General features: G+C 39.1%; 1 protein-coding gene across 1 annotated transcript in view; it reads right to left on the bottom strand.

Moving 5' to 3' along the window:
* The window catches only part of MEI4 (meiotic double-stranded break formation protein 4), a 194,375-nt gene that overhangs the window by 49,873 nt on the left and 119,772 nt on the right, over positions 1 to 24,730 (bottom strand). The window contains exon 3 of the mRNA XM_024757445.1: positions 15,514 to 15,645. Coding sequence (XP_024613213.1) covers positions 15,514 to 15,645 — 132 coding nt within the window. The remainder of the gene's footprint in view (positions 1 to 15,513; positions 15,646 to 24,730) is intronic.

The following is a 24,730-nucleotide window of genomic DNA, read 5'->3' as shown; positions in this document are numbered from 1 at the left end:
AACTCACTAAAAACATGTGTATTGTTTTTTATAGAGATATCCACCCCGTGCATTCTCTGTAACTATTTGTGTACCGGCTGGCTTTTCCTAGATGGCACCTGCTTGAATTCTATCTGAAAAGAGGAAGAAAGCTATTCAAAGGAGTTACAAAATTTTCCAACACGAAGTCCCGATGGTATAAGGATAAAAAAATTAAAATGAATGTCTTGATTTTGTTCTCTGTTTTGAACAAACAATGCAGGCCCTTAGAAAATCAATATGTCAGCAGTCTATGGACTCCTATGGGAGCCACCTTTTCAAAGTTATTTTTAAAACAAATAGAAAACCAGGGTGATTATGTCACAAGGTGGTGAATATACAGTAACTGTGGTGAGAAGATTCTGTCACTCCAAAAATGAATGACAGACACAAATTCTTAATTTTAATCAATTGATAAAGAAAAGACTCCAACAGGAGAATACAAAAAACATAATTTGTCAAGATATTAGGACAGTTTTATGCTCAGCATCATGTAAACAATTTTTTCAAGACCTAAGAAAACTGCATTCAAATAAGCAAAGCTATAGAAAAGGATAACAAAATAAGAGGATACAAGCCCACTTTATCATAAATCTGGTTCACAGATTACAGATGAAGGATATATTAAAATTGTCACAAATATATTATCTACTATAATTTTACCTCTATAAAAATAGGTGAGGCAATATACATATCAGATGAAGACAAGTTAAAATAAAAACTGTGTCAGTGAAATACAAAGAACTAAGGTGGGCAGTCAGTGGCTTATTTATTTTTTAACTGGAGGTTTGTACCTCTTAATCTTGTTCACCTATTTCCCAGCTGCCCTGGCAACCACCCATTTGTTCTCTGTATCTGTAAGTCTACTTTTGTATTGTATTGTTCGTTAGTTTTTTAGATTCTCTATATAAGTGAGATCATATGGTATTTGACTTATTTCACTTAGCATAACACCCTCTAGATCCATCCATGTTGTCCTAAATGGCAAGATTTCTTTTTATGGCCAAGTAATATTCCATTGTACTGGCTATTTTAAACAAAAAATATATGTAAAGGCCCTGGAGGAGTATGAAATGTTTAGAATAGTGTTTGATATACAGTAGGGCTCAGTAAATATCTACAATAGTAATTATTATTGAATTTCCACTAATTATATAAAACAGGATCTCTCCTGCTTCTGATATACAAATACATTGGAAATTGAATCAGATTCATATCCACTGAATTATATATATTTATAGTTTTTGACTTAATGACCACTTAGAAAACTTTCTATCACTAAAATGTAGAATTGTTTCTCATGAAGTCCTTGGTGACATCTTTGCATTCGTTATGAAATCAACAAAGAAATAAAGTCTTTAAAGTGAGCTAAAGCACTCACTTTATAAAAGCACTGAGAAAATTATGTTATTATAGTTATTTTGGATTCAGAAAAAACTCTTAAATTTCAAAGAATGTATTTTAATTGAGGTATAGTTTACACACAGTGGAATGCCCAGAACTTCACAGTGCCTGTTTTGATGAGCTGTGACACTTGCAGGCGCCCCTGTAAGCACACGCCAGTCCTTCCTGTCCCTTTTTAGTCAATCCCAGGCCCACCTTCGAATCAAGCACTACTGTGGCATACTGTCATATGTATGTACTGTCATATGGCATTCTGCCATACATTAATTTTGCCTGTTTCAGAACTTATTAGAAATTTAGTCAAACCATATATGTTCTTTTGGGTCTGGTTTATTTTTCTTAGTCTAGTATGTTTTAGGTTGATTCATGCTGTTGTGTGCATCACTGACTCAACACATTTTATGGTTGAATAATATTCTATTAAGTATGTTTAAGATAATTTACTCATTGATCCTCCTGTCAGTGGAAATGAGGCATTTTCAGATTAATACTCAAGATTAAAGATACTATGAACATTCACAGACAATTGTTCTTGTCAGCGTAGCTGCTGAATTGCTAGGCCATGTGGTAAGCGTACGACTGACCTTCTGAGGAACTTCCAGTCTGTTTTATGTGCTCACTAGCAATTTCTGACTTCCTACAACCCCAGTAGAATTTGGTATTGTTAGCCTTTTAAATTTTAGCCATTCTTGTAACTGTCCGTTGTATTTCTCTTCTGACTAATCCAGCTGCACATTATTCATGTATTTACTGTCCATTAGTATATATTTTTTCATGTGTTTAAATCTTTTGCTCATTTTTTTATTGAATTGTTGATCCATTCTTTCCTGATCGAATTACCTGAAGATATGTCTACAACCAACTGGCTGTATGTGTGTGCTCTACTGCAGGATTATCTACTTGGTAGCTTTTTGGTAAACTCTAGGATTTTCTCTGTTCCTGGTCATGTTGATTCTACATATAGTTTTACTTCTTCCTTTCTCAAAGTACCGCAGCCTTACTGCAATGGCAAGGAGGTCCAGTACAGTGATAACTAGAAGAGATGAGAGAGGACATCCCTCCCTTGTTTCTCATCTTGGGGGGAAAGTATTTAGTCTTTCACCATTGGTATATCTGTAGGTTTTTCATAAAAAACAAAATTTCTTAAGTTAAGGAAGTTTCCTTCTATTCATACTTTTGTATTTTTTCTAAAAAATCATGAACGGGTGGTGAATTTTGGCAACTGATTTTTCTGCATATACTCGGATGATATGGGTTCTCTGTTCATATTATGAATTATATTGATTGTTAATGAATGAGAAAACAACATTGCATTCCTGGGATAAATACCACCTGATGATCATGTAGTATTTTTTTGTATGCTGCAGCATTCTATCTATTAATATGCAGTAAGGATTTTACTTCTGTGTTCATCTGAGATATTCTGAGTTTGTTTTTGTTTTTCCTTGCAAGGTGAGTCTGCTTTTGATACTGAAGTACTTATGGTGTCATGAAATGAGTTAGAAATGTTCCCTATACTTCCATTCTCTAAACAGAGTTTGTGTAAGAGTGCTATTCGTTCTTTCTTAAATGCATGATCATTTGGTCCTGGACTGGGCTTTGTAGGAAAGTTTATAAATTTAAATACTTTATTTAATCAGCATAGTGTAATTTAGGTTTTCTATTTCTTTTTGAGTCAGTTTTCATAATTTTCAAATTTCAAGGACTGTGTGTTTAACCTAAATTGTTGAGATTACTGTCAAAATTTTTTTCATATTTATATTTATCTATTATATTTTTAACAGCTTTATTGGTATACAGTGCTTATATATTTATGTTGAAATTTCCTATTTTCTCCTTATTATCCATATTTTCCTTTTTTTAATTGAATGAAAGGTTCCTTAAATTCTATAATGCTTTACAATTTTCAAGTTTCATACACATGATTTTATGTAATCCCATAATAACCCTTTCTTTCTTCCTACCCCTATACTGCTGCTACCCCTTCCTTCTCCCGATTGGTAACCACTAGTTTGTTCTCTGTATCTGTAAGTCTGCTTCTTTTTTGTTTTATTCACTAGTTTTTTTTTTTTTTTCAGTTCTTTTTAACATCTTTATTGGAGTATAATTGCTTTACAATGCTGGGTTATTTCTGTATAACAAAGTGAATCAGCTATATATATACACATATCCCCATATCCCCTCCCTCTTGCGTCTCCCTCCCTCCCACCCTCCCTATCCCACCCCTCTAGGTGGTCACAAAACACCGAGCTGCTCTCCCTGTGTGATGCAGCTGCTTCCCATTAGCTATCTATGTTACATTTGGTAGACTATATATGTCAATGCTACTCTCTCACTTAGTCCCAGCTGACCCTTGCCCTTCCCTGTGTCAAGTCCATTCCCTACCTCCGTGTCTTTATTCCTGTCCTGCCTCTAGGTTCTTAGGAACCACTTTTTTTTTCTCTTTTTTAAGATTCCACATATATGTGCTAGCATACGGTATTTGTTTTTCTCTTTCTGACTTATTTCACTCAGTATGACAGTCTCTAGGTCCATCCACCTCACTACAAATAACTCAATTTCATTTCTTTTTATGGCTGAGTAATATTCCATTGTACATATGTGCCACATCACCTTTATCCATTCATTGGTTGATGGACACTTAGGTTGCTTCCATGTCCTGGCTATTGTAAACAGTGCTGCAATGAACATTGTGGTACATGATTCGTTTTGAATTATGGTTTTCTCAGGGTATACACCCATTAGTGGGATTGCTAGATCATATGGTAGTTCTATGTTTAGTTTTTTAAGGAAACTCCATACTGTTCTCCATAGTGGCTGTATCAATTTAGATTTCCACCAAAAGTGCAAGAGGGTTCCCTTTTCTCCACACCCTCTCCAGCATTTACTGTTTGTAGAGTTTTTGATGATGGCTATTCTGACCGGTGTGAGGTGATACCTCATTGTAGTTTTAATATGCATTTCTCTAATGATTAGTGATGTTGAACATCCTTTCATGTGTTTGTGGGCAATCTGTGTTTCTTCTTTGGAGAAATGTCTATTTAGACCTTCTGCCCATTTTTGGATTGGGTTGTTTTATTGATATTGAGTTGCATGAGCTGCTTGTAAATCTTGGAGATGAATCCTTTGTCAGTTGCTTCATTTGCAAACATTTTCTCCCATTTTGAGGGTTGTCTTTTCGTCTTGTTTATGTTTTCCTTTGCTGTGCAAAAGCTTTTAAATTTCATTGGGTCCCATTTGTTTACTTATGTTTTTATTTCCATTTCTCTAGGATGTGGGTCAAAAAGGATCTTGCTGTGATTTATGTCATAGAGTGTTCTGCCTATGTTTTCCTCTAAGAGTTTTATAGTGTCTGGCCTTACATTTAGGTCTTTAACCCATTCTGAGCTTATTTTTGAGTATAGTATTAGGGAGTGTTCTAATTTCAGTCTTTTACATGTACCTGTCCACATTTCCCAGCAACACTTATTGAAGAGGCTGTCTTTTCTCCACTGTATATTCTTGTCTCCTTTATGAAAGATAAGGTGACCACACGTGTGTGGGTTTATCTCTGGGCTTTCTATATTGTTCCATTGATCTATATTTCTGTTTTTGTGCCAGTACCATACGGTCTTGATTACTGTAGCTTTGCAGTATAATTTGAAGTCAGGGAGCCTGATTCCTCCAGCTCCATTTTTCTTTCTCAAGATTGCTTTGGCTATTTGGGGTCTTTTGTGTTTCCATACAAATTGTGAAATGTTTTGTTCTAGTTCTAGGAAAAATGCCAATGGTAGTTTGATACGGATTGCACTGAATCTGTATCTGTAGATTACTTTGGGTACTACAGTCATTTTCACAATGTTGATTCTTCCAATCCAGGAACATGGTATATCTCTCCAGCTGTCTGTATTGTCTTTAATTTCTTTCATCACTGTCTTATAGGTTTCTGCATAAAGGTCTTTTGTCTCCTTAGTTAGCTCTATTCCTAGGTATTTTATTCTTTTTGTTGCAATGGTAAATGGGAGTGTTTCCTTAATTTCTCTTTCAGATTTTTTGTCGTTAGTGTATCGGAATGCCAGAGATTTCTGTGCATTAATTTTGTATCCTACTGCTTTACCAAACTCATTGATTACTGTAGCAGTTTTCTGGTAGCATCTTTAGGATTCTCTATGTATAGTATCATGTCACTGCAAAAAGTGACAGTTTTACTTCTTCTTTCCTAATTTGGATTCCTTTTATTTCTTTTTCTTCTCTGATTTCTGTGGCTAAACACTTCCAAAAAGATGTGGAATAACAGTGGTGAAAGTGGGCATACTTGTCTTGTTCCTGATTTTAGAGGAAATGCTTTCAGGTTTTCACCATTGAAAATGATGTTGGCTATGGGTTTGTCATATATGGCCGTTATTATGTTGAGGTAAGTTCCCTCTATGCCCACTTTCTGGACAGTTTTTATCATAAATGGATGTTGAATTTTGTTGAAAGCTTTTTCTGCATCTATTGAGATTATCATATGGCTCTTATCCTTCAGTTTGTTAATATGGTGTATCATATTGACTGATTTGCTTATATTGAAGAATCCTTCCATTTGTGGGATAAACCCCACCTGATCATGGTGTATGATCCTTTTAACGTGCTGTTGGATCCTGTTCTACTAGTGTTTTGCTAGAGGAACTAGCAGAATGAGTTCCTCCCTCTGCTCTATTTTGGAAGAGTTTGAGAAGGATAGGTATTAGCTCTTCGCTAAATGTTTGATACAATTTGCCTGTGAAGCCATCTGGTCCTGGGCTTTTGTTTGCTGGAGGATTTTTAATCACAGTCTCAATTTCAGTGCTTGTGACTGGTCTGTTTATATTTTCTGTTTCTTCCTGGTTCAGTCCATAAGGTTGTGCTTTACTAAGAATTTGTCCATTTTTTCCAGGTTGTCCATCTTATTGGCATATAGTTGCTTGTAGTAATCCCTCAGGAGTCTTTGTATTTCTGCAGTGTCAGTTGTTACTTCTCCTTTTTCATTTCTAATTTTGTGGATTTGAGTCTTCTCCCTTTTTTTTCTTGATGAGTCTGGCTTATGGTTTATCAACTTTGTTTATCTTGTCAAAGAACCAGCTTTAGTTTTATTGATCTTTGGTATTGTTTTCTTCATTTCTTTTTCATTTGTTTTTGATCTGATCTTTATGATTTCTTTCCTTCTGCTAACTTTGGGGGGTTTTTGTTCTTCCTTCTCTAGCTGCTTTAGGTGTAAGGTTCTGTTGTTTATTTGAGATTTTTCTTGTTTCTTGAGGTGTGATTGTATTGCTATGAACTTCCCACTTAGAACTGCTTTTGCTGCATCCCATAGGTTTTGGGTCGCCGTGCTTTCATTGTCATTTGCATCTAGGTATTTTTTGATTTCCTCAGTGATCTCTTGGTTATTAAGTAGGGTATTGTTTAGCCTCCATGTGTTTGTATTTTTTCCTCTAATTGATATCTAGTCTCATAGCACTGTGGTCGGAAAAGATTATTTGATACGATTTCAAATTTCTTAAATTTACCAAGGCTTGATTTGTGACCCAAGATGTGATCTATCCGGGAGAATGTTCCATGAGCACTTGAGAAGAATGTGTATTCTGTTGTTTTTGGATGGAATGTACTATAAATATCAATTAACTCTATCTTGTTTAATGTGTCATTTAAAGCTTGTGTTTCCTTATGTACTTTCATTTTGGATGATCTGTCCATTGGTGAAAGTGGGTTGTTAAAGTCCCCTACTATTACTGTGTTACTGTCAATTTCCCCTTTTATGGCTGTTAGCCTTTGCCTTATGTATTGAAGTGCTCCTATGATGGGTGCATAAATATTTACAATTGTTATATCTTCTGGTTGGATTGATCCCTTGATCATTATGTAGTGTCCTTCTTCATCTCTTGTAATAGTCTTTATTTAAAAGTCTATTTTGTCTGATATGAGAATTGCTACTCCAGGTTTCTTTTGATTTCCATTTGCATGGAATATCTTTTTCCGTACTCTCAATTTCAATCTGTATGTGTTCCTAGGTCTGAAGTGGGTCTCCTGTAGACACTATATATATGGGTCTTGATTTTGTAGCCATTCAGCCAGTCTATGTCTTTTGGTTGGAGCATTTATTCTATTTACATTTAAGGTAATTATCAACATGTATGTTCTTATTACCATTTTCTTAATTGTTTTGGGTTATTTTTCATAGGTATTTTCCCTCTTTTGTGTTTTCTGCCTAGAGAAGTTCCTTTAGCATTTGTTGTAAAGCTGGTTTGCTGGTGCTGAATTCTCTTAGCTTTTGCTTGTCTGTAAAGATTTTAATTTCTCCGTCAAATCTAAATGAGATTCTTGCTGGGCAGAATAATCTTGGTTGTAGGTTTTTCCCTTTCATCATTTTAAATATGTCCTGCCACTCCATTCTGGCTTGCAGAGTTTTTGCTGAAACAGAAGCTGTTAACCTTATGGTGATTCCCTTGTATGTTATTTATTGCTTTTCCCTTGCTGCTTTTAGTATTTTTCCTTGTATTTAATTTTTGATAGTTTGATTAATATGTGTCTTGGCATGTTTCTCCTTGGATATATCCTGCATGGGACTTTCTGCACTTCCTAGAGTTGATTGACTATTTCCTTCCCCATATTAGGGAAGTTTTGAAGTATAATTTCTTCATATAGTTTCCCAGACCCTTTCTTTTTCTCTTCTTCTTCTGGGACCCCTACAATTTGAATGTTGGTATGTTTAATGTTGTCCCAGAGGTCTCTGAGATTGTCCTAAATTCTTTTCATTCTTTTTCCTTTATTCTGCTCTGTGGTAGTTATATCCACTATTTTATCTTCCAGGTTACTTATCTATTCTTCTGCCTCAGTTATTCTGCTCTTGCTTCCTTCTAGAGAATTTTTAACTTCATTTATTGCGTTGTTCATCATTGTTTGTTTACTCTTTAGTTCTTCTAGGTCCTTGTTAAACGTTTCTTGTATTTTCTCCATTCTAGTTCCAAGATTTTGCATCATCTTTACTATCATTACTCTGAATTCTTTTTCAGGTAGACTGCCTATTTCCTCTTCATTTGTTTGGTCTGGTGGGTTTTTACCTTGCTCCTTCACATACTGCATATTTCTCTGTCTTTTCATTTTGCTTAACTTACTGTGTTTGGGGTCTCCTTTTCACAGGCTGCCAGTTCATAGTTCCTGTTGTTTTTGGTGTTTGCCTCCAGTGGGTAAGGTTGGTTCAGTGGCTTGTGTAGACTTCCTGGTGGAAGAGACTGGTGTCTGTGTTCCGGTGGGTAGGGCTGGCCTTGTCTTTCTGGTGGGCAGGGCTGGGTCCGTTGCTGTGTTTTGAGGTGTCTGTGAACTTAGTATGATTTTAGGCAGCCTCTCTGCTAATGGGTGGGGTTGTGTTCCTGTCTTGCTCGTTGTTTGGCATGGGGCATCCAGCACTGGAACTTGCTGGTTGTTGGGTGGAGCTGGGTCTTAGCATTGAGACAGAGGTCTCTGGGAGACCTGTCTCACCGATTTATATTATGTGGGGCTGGGAGGTCTCTGGTGGTCCAATGTCCTGAACTTGGTTTTCTCACCTCAGAGGCTCAGGCCTGACACCAGGGTGGAGCAACAAGACCCTGTCAGCCACACGGCTCAGAAGAATAGCGAGAAAAAATGAAAGAAAAATAAAAAAAATTTCAAAAGATAAGTAAAATTTAAAAATTAGTCAAAGAAAAAAATAATTAAAAAAAAGAAGAGAGCAACCAAATGAATAAACAAATCCACCAGTGATAACAAGCGCTAAAAACTATATTAAGATTAACATAAAAATCAGAAACACGTCAGTCGCTGACAGCAAACCACAAGTCTACAGTTGCTCCCAAAGTCTACTGCCTCCATTTTGGGTTGATCCATTGTCTATTCAGGTATTCCACATATGCAGGGTACATCAAGTTGACTGGGGATTTAATCTGCTGCTCCTGAGGCTGCTGGGAGAGATTTCCCTTTCTCTTCTTTGTTTGCACAGCTCCTGGGGTTCAGCTTTCGTTTTGGCCCCGCCTCTGCATGTAGGTTGCCCTCAGGCTTCTGTTCCCACCCAGACAGGATGGGGTTAAAGCAGCAGCTGATTAGGGGGCTCTGACTCAATCAGGCCGGGGGCAGGGAGGGGTACGGAATGCAGGGCAAGCCTGTGGCAGCAGAGGCCAGAGTGAATTTCAACAGCCTGAGGCACACAGTGTGTTCTCCCAGAGAAGTTGTCCCTGGATCATGGGACCCTGGCAGTGGCGGGCTGCACAGGCTCCCTGGAGGGGAGGTGTGGATAGTGACCTGTGCTCGCACACAGGCTTCTTGGTGGCGGCAGTAGCAGCATTAGCATTTCATGCCTGTCTCTGGGTTTTGACCTGATGGCCGCGGCTCGCGACCATCTCTGGAGCTCATTTAGGCGGTGCTCTGCCTTCTGTGGGCAGACAGGGAAGGAATCCCTTCTCCTCGTGCACCCTGAAACAATGGTCTCTTGCCTCTTAGGAAGGTCAAGACTTTTTCCTGGACTCCCTCCTGGCTAGCTGTGGTGCACTAGTCCCCTTCAGGCTGTATTCACGCAGCCAACCCTAGTCCTTTCCCTGGGGTCTCATCTCCGAAGCCCGAGCCTCAGCTCCCAGCCCCCGCCCGCCCCGGTGGGTGAGCAGACAAGCCTCTCAGGCTGGTGAGTGCTGGCCAGCATGGATCCTCTGTGCTTTGCTCTCTGCACCCCTGTTGCTGTGCTGCCCTCCGTGGCTCTGAACTTTCCCCCTGCCCACCCCCTCTCTGCCAGTGAAGGGGCTTCCTAGTGTGTGGAAACCTTTCCTCTTTCGCAGTTCCCTCCCACTGGTGCATGTCCTGTCCCTATTCTTTTGTCTCTGTTTATTCTTTGTTCTTTTGCCCTACCCAGGTACGTGGGGAGTTTCTTGCCTTTTGGGAAGTCTGAGGTCTTCTGCCAGCATTCAGTAGGTGTTCTGTAGGAGTTGTTCCACATGTAGATGTATTTCTGATGTATCTGTGGGGAGGAAGGTGATCTCCACGTCTTACTCCTCCACCATCTTGAAGGTCCCTCCCTGTTGTATTTTTAGATTAAGTGATATCATATCTGTCTTTCTCTGTCTTATTTCACTTAACATAATCTTCTCCAAGTCCATTCATGTTGCTGCAAACGGTAAAATTTTATTCTTTTTTTATTGCTGAATGGTATTCTAGTGTGTGTGTGTGTGTGTGTGTGTGTGTGTGTGTGTGTGTGTGTATGAGATCACATCTTTATCCATTCATCTCTTGCTGAACACTTAGGTTGCTTCCATAACTCAGCAATTATAAATAATACTGTTATGAGCATTGGGGTGCATGTATCTTTTCTAATTATTGTTTTTCAGATATATACCCAGGGGGGTTATATGGTAGTTTTATTTTTAGTTTTTTAAGAATCCTCCATACTGTTTTCTATAGTGGCTGCACCAATTTACATTCCCACCAACCGTGCACGAGGGTTCTCTTTCCTCCACATCCTCACCAACATTAGTTACTTGTCTTTTTGATGATGGCCTGTCTGACAGGTGTGAGACAATATCTAACTGTGGTTTTGATTTGAATTTCCCTGATGATTAGCTATGTTGAGCACCTTTTCATGTGCCTGTTGACCATCTGCATTTCCTCTTTGGAAAAATGTCTATTCAGTTCTTCTGCCCATATTTTTATTCCAGTTGTTTGGTTTTTTTGATGTTGACTTTTATGAGCTATTTATATACGTTGGATATTAACCCCTTATCAGTCACATCATTTGCAAACAGTTTCTCCCATTCTGTGGGGTTTTTTTTCATTTTTCTTTTAACACACATATATATGTGTGTGTGTGTGTACGTATGTATATATACATAAATAACTGTCTTTGTCCTTATATGCTGATTCCACTATTTCTGTCATTTCTGGTTCTATTTCTATTAACTGATGCTTTTTCTCATGGCTATGAGTTACACATTCTTTCTTTTTCACATGCGTGACGTCTGAATGGACGTAGACATTAATGATATCATATTGTTGAGCTTCTGTATTATGTTGTTCCAGCAGGCAGCGAATCTAGCTGTGAATCGGCAAGAATCTTCAAGGTGTGTTTCCAAGCTCTGTTAGAATCCCTGCAGCATAGCCTTTCCCTAGGACTGTAAAGTACTGTACTGCTAAGTTGTAACATTTTAAGGTCTCTACTGAATGCCTTATTAAGTGAGATCTTGCCATTATATGCGGATAGAATCTGGATGGTCCCAAGCACTGTGTGAGGTCTGGCCATTATGCAGCTCAAAATTTCTTTGTAATACTTCTTTCCTGAGTAGTTTTTCTCTCAGTGTCCTCCTACACATGTGCAGCTTAGTATTCAACAAATGATGCAGAAAACCTCTGTTCAAATTTCCTGCGTTCTTCTTTTCAGGGTTTTCTTCTCTCCATGACTCTGATCCAGAAATTCTCTGCATCAGTTCTCTGGAACTCCAGTCTCTGCCCCATCAGTTCAGTGAGACTGCTGGGACTTGGCTAGGCTTCACCTGTGCCACAGTCCGGAAAGGGCCTCCAGGCCCAAAGTCAAGGCAATCACGGGGCTCACACAGTTCGCTTCCCTTATTTTAGCAATTGCAATTCTGTACTGCCTATTGTCTGAAATTCACTAAGTCATAAATTTTTCCAGAGTTTTAGCTGTTTACATTGGGAAGGCTACTCTGTTAACAATGAACTTTATGACTTTTTAAATACTTTTAAATAAGTTCCAAGAAATTTTATTTTTTAAAAATAATTAGACATTTTATTATGCTTTTTCCAAAAAGTCATCTTAATATGCAAGTTTGAGATGCAAATCACCAATAAGAGTTGAATGCAGTTAATGCAATCAAGTCAACTTCTGAAATGTATCTCCATGAATCAGTTTCAGAAAATGGTTAATGTTAAGTTTTATATCAGAGGTCAAAATGTATACAGCAATGACCTGTATGTCCAACAATAAGACTATGTCTAAGAGACATAAAGAAAACTGGAAAGTCAAAAAATATGACTTCAATATTTATTAGATTTTTTTGCATAATCCATATTACATATAATATATATTACTGTTTATATCTGATGAAAAATTAAATCATTTAAGCCTGACATTTATAATAGTCAGCTAACATCTAATATTACAATAAAGCTTGTCTTCTTTCCTTGTTTGTACATCTGCCTCTCCCATTCCACAGTACTTTTCCCTGAGTCCCTGTTCTCTTTCTGACTATGATTTCATGATTGCCATATAGTGATATTCCCCTAATTTTTATGTATGTCCCCTCCTTTCCCTCAAGTTTTAATTTCATATTTCCATCTGCCTATATTTAGATTACTTCAATGTTTCCTCATATTCAATATATACAAACTCAATTTTTTCTGCTCACAAAGAAGCATTGCTTCCCATTTACCTAATTCTTCTTAGTGATATTTTTCCTATCTCTTAGTTTTATAATATTAATTTTTGCAATGATTCTTCTCTCTCCTTCACATTAAATCTTTTCTTGACTCCTTTGGATAACACTTCTTATATACAAGTGGTTATTTCTACTCCTGCTTGTGGAAGACTTATTACATTGAGAGTCCCGAATAAATGGCTTCCCTGCATTCACACCCTTTGCCCTGTATTCCCTCCTATTCTGACGCCATCTCTTACCACCATGTTACTGAATTTCTGAGCCTTACATGTGATAGACACCTTGGACTGACTACATCATTAGTCATTCTATCATCCTTTTAGAGTAAAGAAGCTGAAAAAGCATAAAACTACATTTTCTGTACTTCCTTGATGCTAGGGTTCTGAATATGTTGTTGGCTTAGAAATAAACGCACTCACAAAAACTGAATTAGTTGAAACTGAATCACACAGTGAGACTGGACAACACAGGGCATATATCTGGCTGTTGTGCCTTGTAGCAGGACTGTTTTATGGACGCTGTGTCTGTAGTAGTAGCTCCTTGAGTCAGCAGGCAGCTTCCTGGTCATGACAGCAAAGGCAGCAATTCCTTTGGAGCCTATTCCTATTCAGCTGGGTAGTTGCGGAGGTCATTCGTGAAAGTACGGCCTAGTCTCTTCTTCAACTATTCCATAGCTATTCATGTATCCTTTTCTGCTTAAATTGGCTGGAGTGAATTCTGTTATCCATTGTTAAGAATGGTGATGAACAGTTTCCTTGTCTTTAAACAAGGATACTAGTATCTTGAAGGGTTACTAAAAGGATTGAATGGGACAATTCGGGTAAAGCATAACACATATTACCCGCCAAAAACTAGTTCTTGTTGTTGTGTTATTGTTACTCTTATTCTAAAGTGGCTTAACAATCAGAATGCCTGGGTCTGAATTATGGCTCTTAGCATATGTTCTTTCTGCAACCTTGGTCAAGTTGCTTGACTGCTCTAAGGCTTGACTTCTTTATCTATAAACTAGGTAAATAATATAACTACTTCATGTATTTTGGTAAAAATTAAGTGAGCATATGTAAATAAAATTTTCTTTTCTGTGTTTTGTTATTTTCCACACAAATCTGATTCCATCAAACTAATTTCCCATATTGCTTCCTATTTTTAATGCCATGACCTTACCTTGTTTCCTCAGAATTCTGAGCACACTTTTTAAAACTAACACCCAGCGCCTCAACATTATGTATTCTCTCCTTTTCAATTCAAATCCATTTTTCAAGCTGTTCCTTTTTCATGAAATCTTTTCAGGGACTTGCAACCTACCTTGATCACTTCCTTGATCTTGGAGCTCCTACAAACGGCACCATGCATTTTAACACTTCACTGTTTTTTTTCCACTAGTAAATGTGCCTTATTTCTTTCTCAAATGGATTTTTAGCTCCTTGAGATCAGTAAAAACTACCTTTTAAAAATACATCTACAGGGGCTTCCCTGGTGGTGCAGTGGTTGAGAGTCCGCCTGCCGATGCAGGGGACACGGGTTCGAGCCCTGGTCTGGGAAGATCCCACATGCCGCGGAGCAACTAGGCCCGTGAGCCACAACTACTGAGCCTGCGCATCTGGAGCCCGTGCTCCGCAACGAGAGAGGCCGCGACAGTGAGAGGCCCGCGCACCGCGATGAAGAGTGGCCCCCGCTCACCGCAACTAGAGAAAGCCCTCACACAGAAACAAAGACCCAACACAGCCAAAGATAAATAAATTAATTAATTAATTAAAAAAAAAAAATACATCTACAGAGCTCTTACAAGGGTTCACCATTTAACAGTCACTTGAAAAACTGCTGACTAGATGATTTACCATGACACTGATTGAATTCAAGTAGATTATATAATATTTTGGAATATGTTATTAAATATAGAGAACTTAGGTGTAAGAACTTGGTTAAAAGCATTTAATATTATATAAATATATATTTCTCTTATTTTTTCTCTTTACCAAAACATTTCTGTCTCTGGTTTCCTTTATTTGTGTTTAATTCTAACCACAGAAAGAATAATATTAAGTGAGCTGAGAAAGTGAACACGTAATATGCCACTGTCAACATTAGAACATGGGAATGACTTCTGTTTCTTAGACTCATTTGTCAGCAGTGACATAAGAGTTTGCACAGATAAAAGAGCATTGTTTTCAACCTTGGTTGCACACTGGAATCACCTGGAGAACTTTAACAGTACCAATACCTGCGTCTTAACCCCACAGACCTCCATTTAATTGGACTGGCATATGGCTTGGCAACAGAATATTTACAGTTAGCCACATGAGTGTCATGAGCAATTAGGAATAAGAACCACTGGGCAGAGGCTGTTCTCCATTTATCATCCTCTCCTGTTCACTTTTCTCTCACTGCTTTGCTTTAGGAACACACTGCCTTCTTGGAGAGGTTTAAGGCCATTCCTTTGCCATCACTAGTGACACCTGTGGCACATATATACCAGTAAGGACGATAAAATGGCATTATTTTGAAAACTATTTTCTGAAAATACCTTTCTGTAATTTCAGCAGGCAGCAACAGTATTCATGTACGTTAGAAATAAGGTAACGACTAAAATATCAGCCTGGCAAAAAGAGAGGGGAGGAGAAAGGGAAAGAAAAGTCTACAGCTGCATTAACTATAAATGAAAGTTACAGTGCCAAGTTATATGTACCTGATTGATGGCGCCCAGATCATCAGCGAAGCTGTTTACTTCTGACAGAAGCAGAGATATTATAGATTTTCTCAACAAGCTGCAACTTCCCAGGGTTACCAGACTCTGAGAGACATAATGCTGCACCTGAAACTAAAGATCAAAATGAGTAGATTTCTATTTTCTATCAAGTTAGCTCAAAATATATTTAATGGGCACTTTCTAAAATTTACTATTGAGCTCCATGCTGCAGGGAGTACAAAAAGTGTCAACATAATTCTGGGTCAGTCTCAAGCAAAACTGTGAAACAGACAGATTATCATAATAGAAGTAATGAAATTTTATAGCAGTTAATATTTTGAAATGTGTGACAAGGTGCTAAAATGGAAGTTTTAGCTGAAGAACCAAAAGATCATTATCATTTAGATAGAGTACATACAGAATGAATCAAGATGATAAAACAGGGCTTCCCTGGTGTCGCAGTGGTTGAGAGTCCGCCTGCCGATGCAGGGGACATGGGTTCGTGCCCCAGTCCGGGAAGATCCCACATGCCACGGAGCGGCTGTGCCCGTGAGCCATGGCCACTGAGCCTGCGCGTCCGGAGCCTGGGCTCCGCAACGGGAGAGGCCACGACAGTGAAAGGCCCGCGTGCCGCAAAAAAACCCCAACAAGATGATAAAACAAGACTCTCAAGCCCTTACCCACTAAATATATTGGGTGGGCCAAAAAATGCCTTCGTTTTTTTAAGTAAAAATAAAAGACACAGCTTTCCTTTTCGCCAAGAACTTCATTGAACAACATATTCACCCTTTTGCTCCACTACCTTCTGCCATTTTTCAGGCAACTTCATAATTCCATCTATCCAAAACTTTTTATCTTTTTGAGCAAAGAACTGTTCCAGGTACCTTTTACAGTCTTCCAGGGAATCGAAATTTTTTCCATTACGAGAATTTTGTAAAGACCTAAATCAATGGAAATCTGAAGGTGCAATGTCTGGTGAATACGGCGGATGAATCAGAACTTCCCAGCCAAGCTGTAACAATTTTTGCCTGGTCATCAAAGAAATGTGTAGTCTTGCGTTATCTTGATAGAAGATTATGCGTTTTCTGTTGACTAATTCTGGACACTTTTCATTGAGTGCAGCTTTCAGTTGGTCTACTGGGAGCAATACTTGTTGGAATTAATTAATTGTTTGGTTTTCTGGAAGAAGCTCATAATAGAGGACTCCCTTCCAATCCCACCACATACACAGCATCACCTTCTCTGGATGAAGACGTGCCTTTGGCATAGTTGGTGGTGATTCATTTCACTTGCCCCGTGATCTCTTCTGTGCCACACAGTTGTACAGTATCCACTTTTCATTGCCCGTCACAATTTGTTTTTAAAATGGAACGTTTTCATTACATTTCAGTAGAGAATCGCATGGGAAATATGGTCAAGAAGGAAGAAGGTTTTGGTCACTTAACTTATGTGGAACCCAAACATCAAAGCGATTCACATAACCAAGCTTGTGCAAAGGATTTTCACGCTTGATTTGGATAAGTCGGACTTGACTACGTCGGCTATCTCCCGTGTGGTATAACGTCTCAATTATTGTTTCGATTTGATCGCTGTCCACTTCAAATGGTCTACCCGACCGTGGAGCAGCATCCAGCAAGAAATCTCCAGCAAGAAACTTCGCAAACCACTTTAGACACGTTCAATCAGTCACAGCACCTTCTCCACACACTGCACAAATCTTTTTGTGTGTTTCTGTTGCATTTTTACCTTTCTTGAAATAATAACGCATAATATGCCAAACTGTTGCTTTTTATTCTTCCATCTTCAATATTTAAATGGATACACAAAAATTCACCAATTTTGATGTCTTTTTTTTTTTTTAAAGCACGCTGATATGACAGCTGTCACATACAGTCTTAACAACATTGTTTCGAATGAAGTTAAAGACAACTAAGTGCTACTAAAGCCATCTAACGGAAAAAAATCAAACGAACCTTTTGGCCCACCCAATAGATACGGAGATACAGAGGCAGAGGTGGATAAACAGGGTAAGAGGAAAAAGTTTGAAGACGTTTTTGAGGGGAGTCCCACATCCACGTTGCAGAGGGACAGGTGTGGGTGTGGGCGTGGGTGTTTATTCTCCACTAGTCAAAAGTCTAAAGTCATGGGGCTTCCCTGGTGGTGCAGTGGTTGAGAGTCCGCCTGCCTATGCAGGGGACATGGGTTCGTGCCCCGGTCCGGGAAGATCCCACATGCCGCGGAGCAGCTGGGCCCGTGAGCCATGGCTGCTGAGCCTGCGCGTCCGGAGCCTGTGCTCCGCAACGGGAGAGGCCACAACAGTGAGAGTCCTGCATATTGAAAAAAAAAAAAATGTCTAAAGTCACAATGTTTTAGAGTGAGGAGAAAGAAATGTGGGACTCTGAATTTTCATCTAGAGGCAGCAGAAGATTTCATCATTAAATAAATTTCAAAGGATTGTGGGAGACAATAAACTATATCCCCTATAGTTAGTAGGAGAAAGGCCATTTGATTATAATTCACATCAAGTTGCATAAAACTCATATCTGGAATTTCATTAAATCTTTCCTTTAATATATCTGGGACAAAGGAGGCTTCATGGAGTATCTCAGAACACAGAAACAGCATCTGCCTTGCCATTGTTCTCTATGGGCTTAAAATCAGATTGAGGAGACACTGCTTTTATATGTAAAATGTTTAAATGACAATGCTTAAATAACTAATGCCATATGAAACTAGGAAATGCCATCTGTGTCCTTTACGATGTATACTTAATATAGATATTTCTCAAACTAACATTTTAATAGTACACTTTAACTTTAAAAGTTAATCAGTGACACTAAGAAAGTGAATGGATTATAGACTTCAAAAGAAATTTCTATTATAAATCTGGACACGCATAACTAGTTGTTAATAATTTTTGAACTCTACTTACCAAATTTAAAACTAAAACCACATCAATTTATTATCATAGAAAATCATAGTTATTTATCATTGTTATTTCCTAACAATGTAATTAGCGAAGACTCCCATCTTTTATAACTCTCCAGTATGACTTATTAGATGTCACATGTCTTACAACATTTTAATTTGTACCTGAAAAAACAGTACTTTTACCTAAGTCCTAAAAAACTTCGGTTGAGTATTTCACTGATGCTTTAATTGTTTATTTATCTTTTTTCCTCAATATTTAATCTTTAGGAGATAACTTAAAGAGAAGAAAAATTTCACCATAAACTGAAAGGGACTTTACAGAATGGGGATGAAATGAAAGTGTGACGGGTAGGCTAGACTCTGGAGCCCAACACCGCCTGAGTCAAATCCCAACTCCATGCTTACTAACTTGTACTAAAACAACTGACTTAACCTTTTATGTCTCAGCTTACACATCTGCAAAACAGTGTCTGGGACAGCACCCACTACATAGAGTCGTGCATATTAAGTTAGACAGCAAAACTGATTAACATAGGGTCAAGCCCCTAGCAAGTGCCCAATAAGTGTTAAATGTTATAATGTAGGATAATAATGTAAAAGCATTGAAGGTTATACGTGTAATTCATTGACCCTTAAGAAGTTTAATACTAGAAATAAAATCCATTTGTCTAGAGTTAATACGGTCCTTTTAGAGGACATTGCTGAGAAGGAAATTTCACCACAAAGAGATTTTCCACAATACAGCTATGAACTGTGACTGTCTCCCCAGTATGACTGACGTTCAAACGAGAGCAGACTAAGTATAGAGCCATTAAGGTGATTTAAAATTCTGTGAATATTATTATAAAATGGCCTCTCTTCTTCCTTACATTTTAATTGTCACTTGCCCTTTTGTAAATGCAGTGGAACTTTGAGAGAGGCTGACATGGAGGCCTGGGCTCACATTATGCATGCATCAACTGCAGCGGAAACCATGGAAGGACCTGCCAACACCCATGCCATCATTTTCTACTCTAGCACATCTTTCTGCATTTCAGGGACAGAGGAGCTAGAAATAAATTTCCCTAGATTCCTCTGCAGTTAGGATTTTGGATGAGGTTTGAGTTCTGCCAATCAGAGCACTCATTTGAGAACCGGATTTAGCAGTGCATTACGGAAGAAGAGAAGCGGGCTCAGGGCATGCGCTTTGCTAGCGCAGACTGTAGCAGAGGCGGCACAGTTCTGGCTTATCCTGCAGCTGTTTCAGAGGCTTCCTGCGTTTCCAGGTTCTTAATCCTAGTAAAAGCAGCGGGATGCTATCTTGGTGACCCACTGGTTTAGGGAGTCATTGCTGTAAACTCAGTCTTCCCAAATGTGCTTGGATCTATATATCCACCTGGAAGATTCACAGAGCTCCGTGCCGCATTGAAGTCTTGAAATATTCAGGGGTGGAAATTCCTACCACATGCCCAATAAATTTGCCTATCTGACCTGTTCAGGACATTGAAGGATCTTGGAGAATAACAGTGAATTATCACAAAATTCATCGGGTGGTGTTTGTAATTACACAGTGCTAATTCCTGTTCCACATGTAGCTCCCTGCCTCTGATGCATATTAGACAGGTCTTGATCTGGGGGTTTGCATTCACCTAGGAGACAGCAGGGCACTTTTCCTGTCCTATTAAGGCTATGTCAACTTGCTGGCTCCGGGCCATTATTTAATAGTTCGTAGGATTCTGAACATTCCACAGGATACCGTGCCAGTGCACTGTGCTGATGACATCATGCTGATATGGCAGGGGTTTTGAGGGCCCCGGTAAATCACATGCATTCCAGAGAGGGAACCCCAGAATTCAGGTGCCTGATACACTTGGGCAGTTTCTGGGTCTTAGGCATGTTGGAATGCACCCCTAAAGTGAAAAACATGTTGCTTTAGATGTACTTACTATCACTAATAAACAGATACAGTGCTTGATGGGTCTCTGGATATTTGAGGCAACATATATTTCTTTGGTTTTCTACTCAGATGCATATATTGAGCAACCACAAGGCTGTGAACTTTGAGAAGGGCCCAGAGGAGCATATTAAGATCTCTAGCTGGTCTACGCTGGGGAACAAGAGGCTCTGCCACATGGACCTTATGAACAGTAAGAGCCAATATTCCTGGAGCTAATCAGTACACCTGTAGCTGACCCTAATGAGACAATCACAAGGGTGGGGGGCACTTGGGTTTGGGAAGACAGTCATAACTTTCTTTCATAATATTACCCTTTATAGAAAAAAGAAAAACTCCTTGCTCATGCGATTTGGCCCCAGTAATGACTGAATGAGTGCCTGATAGTGGGACACCAAGTGACTATACGCCCAGAGCTGCTCATCTGAACTGGGTGTTACCTAAGGTTAGGTATACACAGCGGTACTCCATCATCAAGTAGTTGTACTAGATACAAAATTGGGATCAAGCGGGAACTGAAAACAGAAGTAAATTTTCCTTGAACAGTTAGTTCCAACTAGAATACCACTTCTTATAAGGTTGAGCGATAGGAAACTTATGTTCTAAACCAGTGACCGATATCCGACGCTCTTTCTCCCACATCCAGAATATACAGGTTCAGGAGCCAAGGTATGAAAGTCAGACTGGGAACTCTCAATATTACATCTAATGATTTATTGGCAAAGTGTTATTCCCATCCTTGTGGCATTGGATTTTGTCTTAGAGGTCTACATAACCAAGTGAAAATGGTTCCGACCAAAGGACCGAACAATGGCTTTGTGAACTGGAAGCTGAGATTTCCACCTGGTTACATGGATTTCTTTATGCCACTGTACCAATGGCAAAAAAGAAGTTCCTGTGTTGGCTGGTGCAATTGACCTCTATGGTGGAGGAAAACAGGCATTTACAATGCCATGTCAGCAGGGAAGATTACATCTGGAAGCCAGGGATTGCCCTCTATTTCTGACACGTTCAAGTGGCAGAAATAAATAGGATACTACAGCAACCTCATGAGGCAAGATGACCAAAAGGTCAGATCCTTCAGGGATGAAACTCTGGGTAAGCCAACTAAGTGAGGTTCTGGCTGACGGCAAAGGGAGAATGTAATTGGCAGTGGAGGAAGAAAATCAATACAAATTATGGAATTATAACCAGTTACAGAACCGAAGGCCATGATGGGTTACTTTATTCCTTCTTTGTGGGTATGTGTGTTTATTTTATAATTTAGTCCATGAATTACAAAGTATCAAACTAGAATTGTGACTGAACTAGCATAGGGATGATCATCACATCACACTATATCACACGAAAAGATCGAGATTGAATCCTTCCTTTTGATAAGAGGTCTATAGATTTTTGTTTCTATAGAGCACTGGTGCATTATGTTTTCACAGCACGTTGCTGTTGCTACTGAGATTTGGTGGAAGTTTGAATATGGGAAAAAGGGAGTATATGAACACTGAATAATTAGAGGAGCAGTCCACAGCAGGTAGACTGCGATCACCACTCAAATATTCTTCAAGCATGCTTCCAGTGCTAAAGAGGCTAAAACTCTCTTTTAGGGAGGGTTCTGGATATAATGTAAATGTTTGTAGTAAGTCGATCTTATGTAAGACATAGTCAGAATTACTTGAGCTGAAAGGCAGGTTGCAGGGCATCCCTTTTTTTTTTTTTTTTTTAAAGAAGATGTTGGGGGTTGGAGTTTATTAATTAATTAATTAATTTTTTGCTGTGTTGGGTCTTCGTTTCTGTGTGAGGGCTTTCTCTAGTTGTGGCAAGCGGGGGCCACTCTTCATCGTGGTGCGCGGGCCTCTCACTATCGCGGCCTCTCTTGTTGTGGAGCACAGGCTCCAGACACGCAGGTTCAGTAGTTGTGGATCACGGGCCTAGTTGCTCCACGGCATGTGGGATCCTCCCAAACCAGGGCTCGAACCCGTGTCCCCTGCATTAGCAGGCAGATTCTCAACCACTGCGCCAGCAGGGAAGCCCCAGGGAATCCCTTTTGAATGATGATATGGTTCCTAGAAGATGCAGCAGGATTCTGGAACAGATGGCAGAAGTGTTCCTGATTCGGGAGATTCCTGATGATGACAGAAGTGCTATCGGTCTGGGACTGGCAGCTTTGGTAACTTCTATCTCTGTGCTGCCTCGATCATGGCAGAAGCAGCAGCAACCCTGATTCTGTGGTGTGGTTTACAAGAAGAGATTTTAAGACAAATTTCAGAACTGTGCTTAATGTGAGCACTGATCCCAAAGATACAAGTTCAGTAGAGAAAGAGAAAGAGTAAAAAAGAACCAAGCAGAGATTCAAGAACATGTGAAATAAAAACTCAAGGCAGATGAGCTCAGGAGCAGAATGAAGATGACTGAGGAAAGAGTCTACATACTTGAATACAGGTCAGTAGAATTTATGCAGCCTGAGGAATGAACAGAATCTCAGGGGTGCATGGGACAATATACACAGGTCTATCAAGTGTAATTGGGATCCAGAAGGAGAAATGGGTCAGAGAAGGCAGAAAATGTTTGAACAAATAATGGCTGAAAACTCCCTGAATTTGGCCAAAGACATACATTAAAGAATCTCATTGAACCCAAGCAATAAATATAAAAAGAAAAAATAAAGCCTAGGCATATCAGAGCCAAACCCTTAAAACTGTGGATAAAGAGACAAAGTTGAGAGCAATCAGAGAAAAATGACACCTTACAGGGCACATAATACAAGTAACTGTGGACTTCCCATCAGAAACTAGGGTGGTTTGAAAAGACTAGATTATTATCTTTAAATTGCTGGAAAAAAAAGAAATGTCAACCTAGTATTCTATATCCAGCAAAAAATCCTTCAAGAATAAAGGTAAAATAGATATTTTCAGATAAAAAGTAAAAGTAAGAAAATAGGTAATCAACAGAGCCACAGTATAAGAAATGCTAAGATAAATTATTTTTATGCTTAGTAGAAATGATACTAGTGGAAAATTTGAATCTTCATGAAGAAACGAAGGGCATCAAAAATGGTAACTATTTGGGTAAATGTAAAAGTTTATTTTCCCCTTAATTTCTTCAAAATACAAGTAAAATATATATACAATATTGTCTTGGATGTGGATTAATATATGTAACAATTATAGCATAAGAAATAAGGGCATGAGCCAATGGTCAATTTATTGCCTCTCAGCTCCAAATTCACCTTTCAATATATGATCAGCGACAACAGACAGCATTCTTTTAAATATCTCTCCTTTACATGAGCAACACAGCAGGTTTCTCAGCAGAGGATACTGAGAAAGGATTAACTGCAGGAGAAAGAAGGTTTCCTGCTGTTTCTGGCTGCTGCACAGCGGGCCGGCAGCGTGGATGGGAGGACATCTGGTGGAGCTCAGCCCCAGCTGCCCATCCAGAACATCAAGTCCCCTGAAGACCTTGCAAACCCACCCTAGCCTGGTGATAATCCTCCCATAACCCTCTCTCCACAGAAACCAGCAGCCTGAAGTCCTCCTCTCCTGGATGCCTGCTGCAGGCATCAGGGTGGCTCGTCTGCAGCCCAGAAGGTTCCTGCCAAGCTGAGCCTTCCTCTGTGGCTTTCCTGTGACCTGGAGGGTTTCCTCTGAGCCCTCACTCCCTGTGTACACTCACTCCACTAATTGCTGACCACCTGAATCCTACTGCGTGAAAACACAACATATCGACACTTGTGTAATACAGCTGAAGATGCTCTTGGAGGCAAATTTAGGGGGGAAGCACGGGAAGAAACGCCTACATCAAAGTAACTGATCGTTCACTATTTCTTACCTTCATTCATCTGGAAAGCAGAAGCTAAGCTGCCTTTGAAGGTCTTAGAGATTATATTGCCCACCTCTCATCAGCCAACAATGACTTTTGCAATTTGATCTTTTTTTTTTTTTCGGATAACAGCTCTCCATTTGCCACCCTCCCCCAACAGCCCCTGGCAACCACTAATCTACATTCTGTCTCTACTCTGCCTCTATAGATTTACCTATCTGGACATTTCACATAATAGAATGATACTACACGTGGTGTTCGTGTCTGGCTTGTGCCATTTAGAATATTTTTTCGAAGTTCATAAATTCTGTAGCATGTATCAGTATGCCATTCTTTTTAAGGGCCAAATAATAGTCCATTGTATTTATGAATATGCCATTTTTGTTTATCCACCCATCAACTGACGGACATTTGGGTTCTTTCCACTTTTTGGCTATTAGGAATATTGCTGCTATGAACATTCACGTACATGTTTTTAGATAGATACATGTTTCAACTCTCCTGAACACACACCTAGGAGTGGAACTGCTCAGTAAC

This window comes from Neophocaena asiaeorientalis, unplaced genomic scaffold, assembly GCF_003031525.2.
Source record: "Neophocaena asiaeorientalis asiaeorientalis breed wild unplaced genomic scaffold, Neophocaena_asiaeorientalis_V1.1 scaffold253, whole genome shotgun sequence".
In the NCBI taxonomy this organism is placed as follows: domain Eukaryota; kingdom Metazoa; phylum Chordata; class Mammalia; order Artiodactyla; family Phocoenidae; genus Neophocaena; species Neophocaena asiaeorientalis.
Note: the sequence above shows the minus strand (reverse complement) of the source record. Positions and strands in the feature narration are given on the sequence as shown.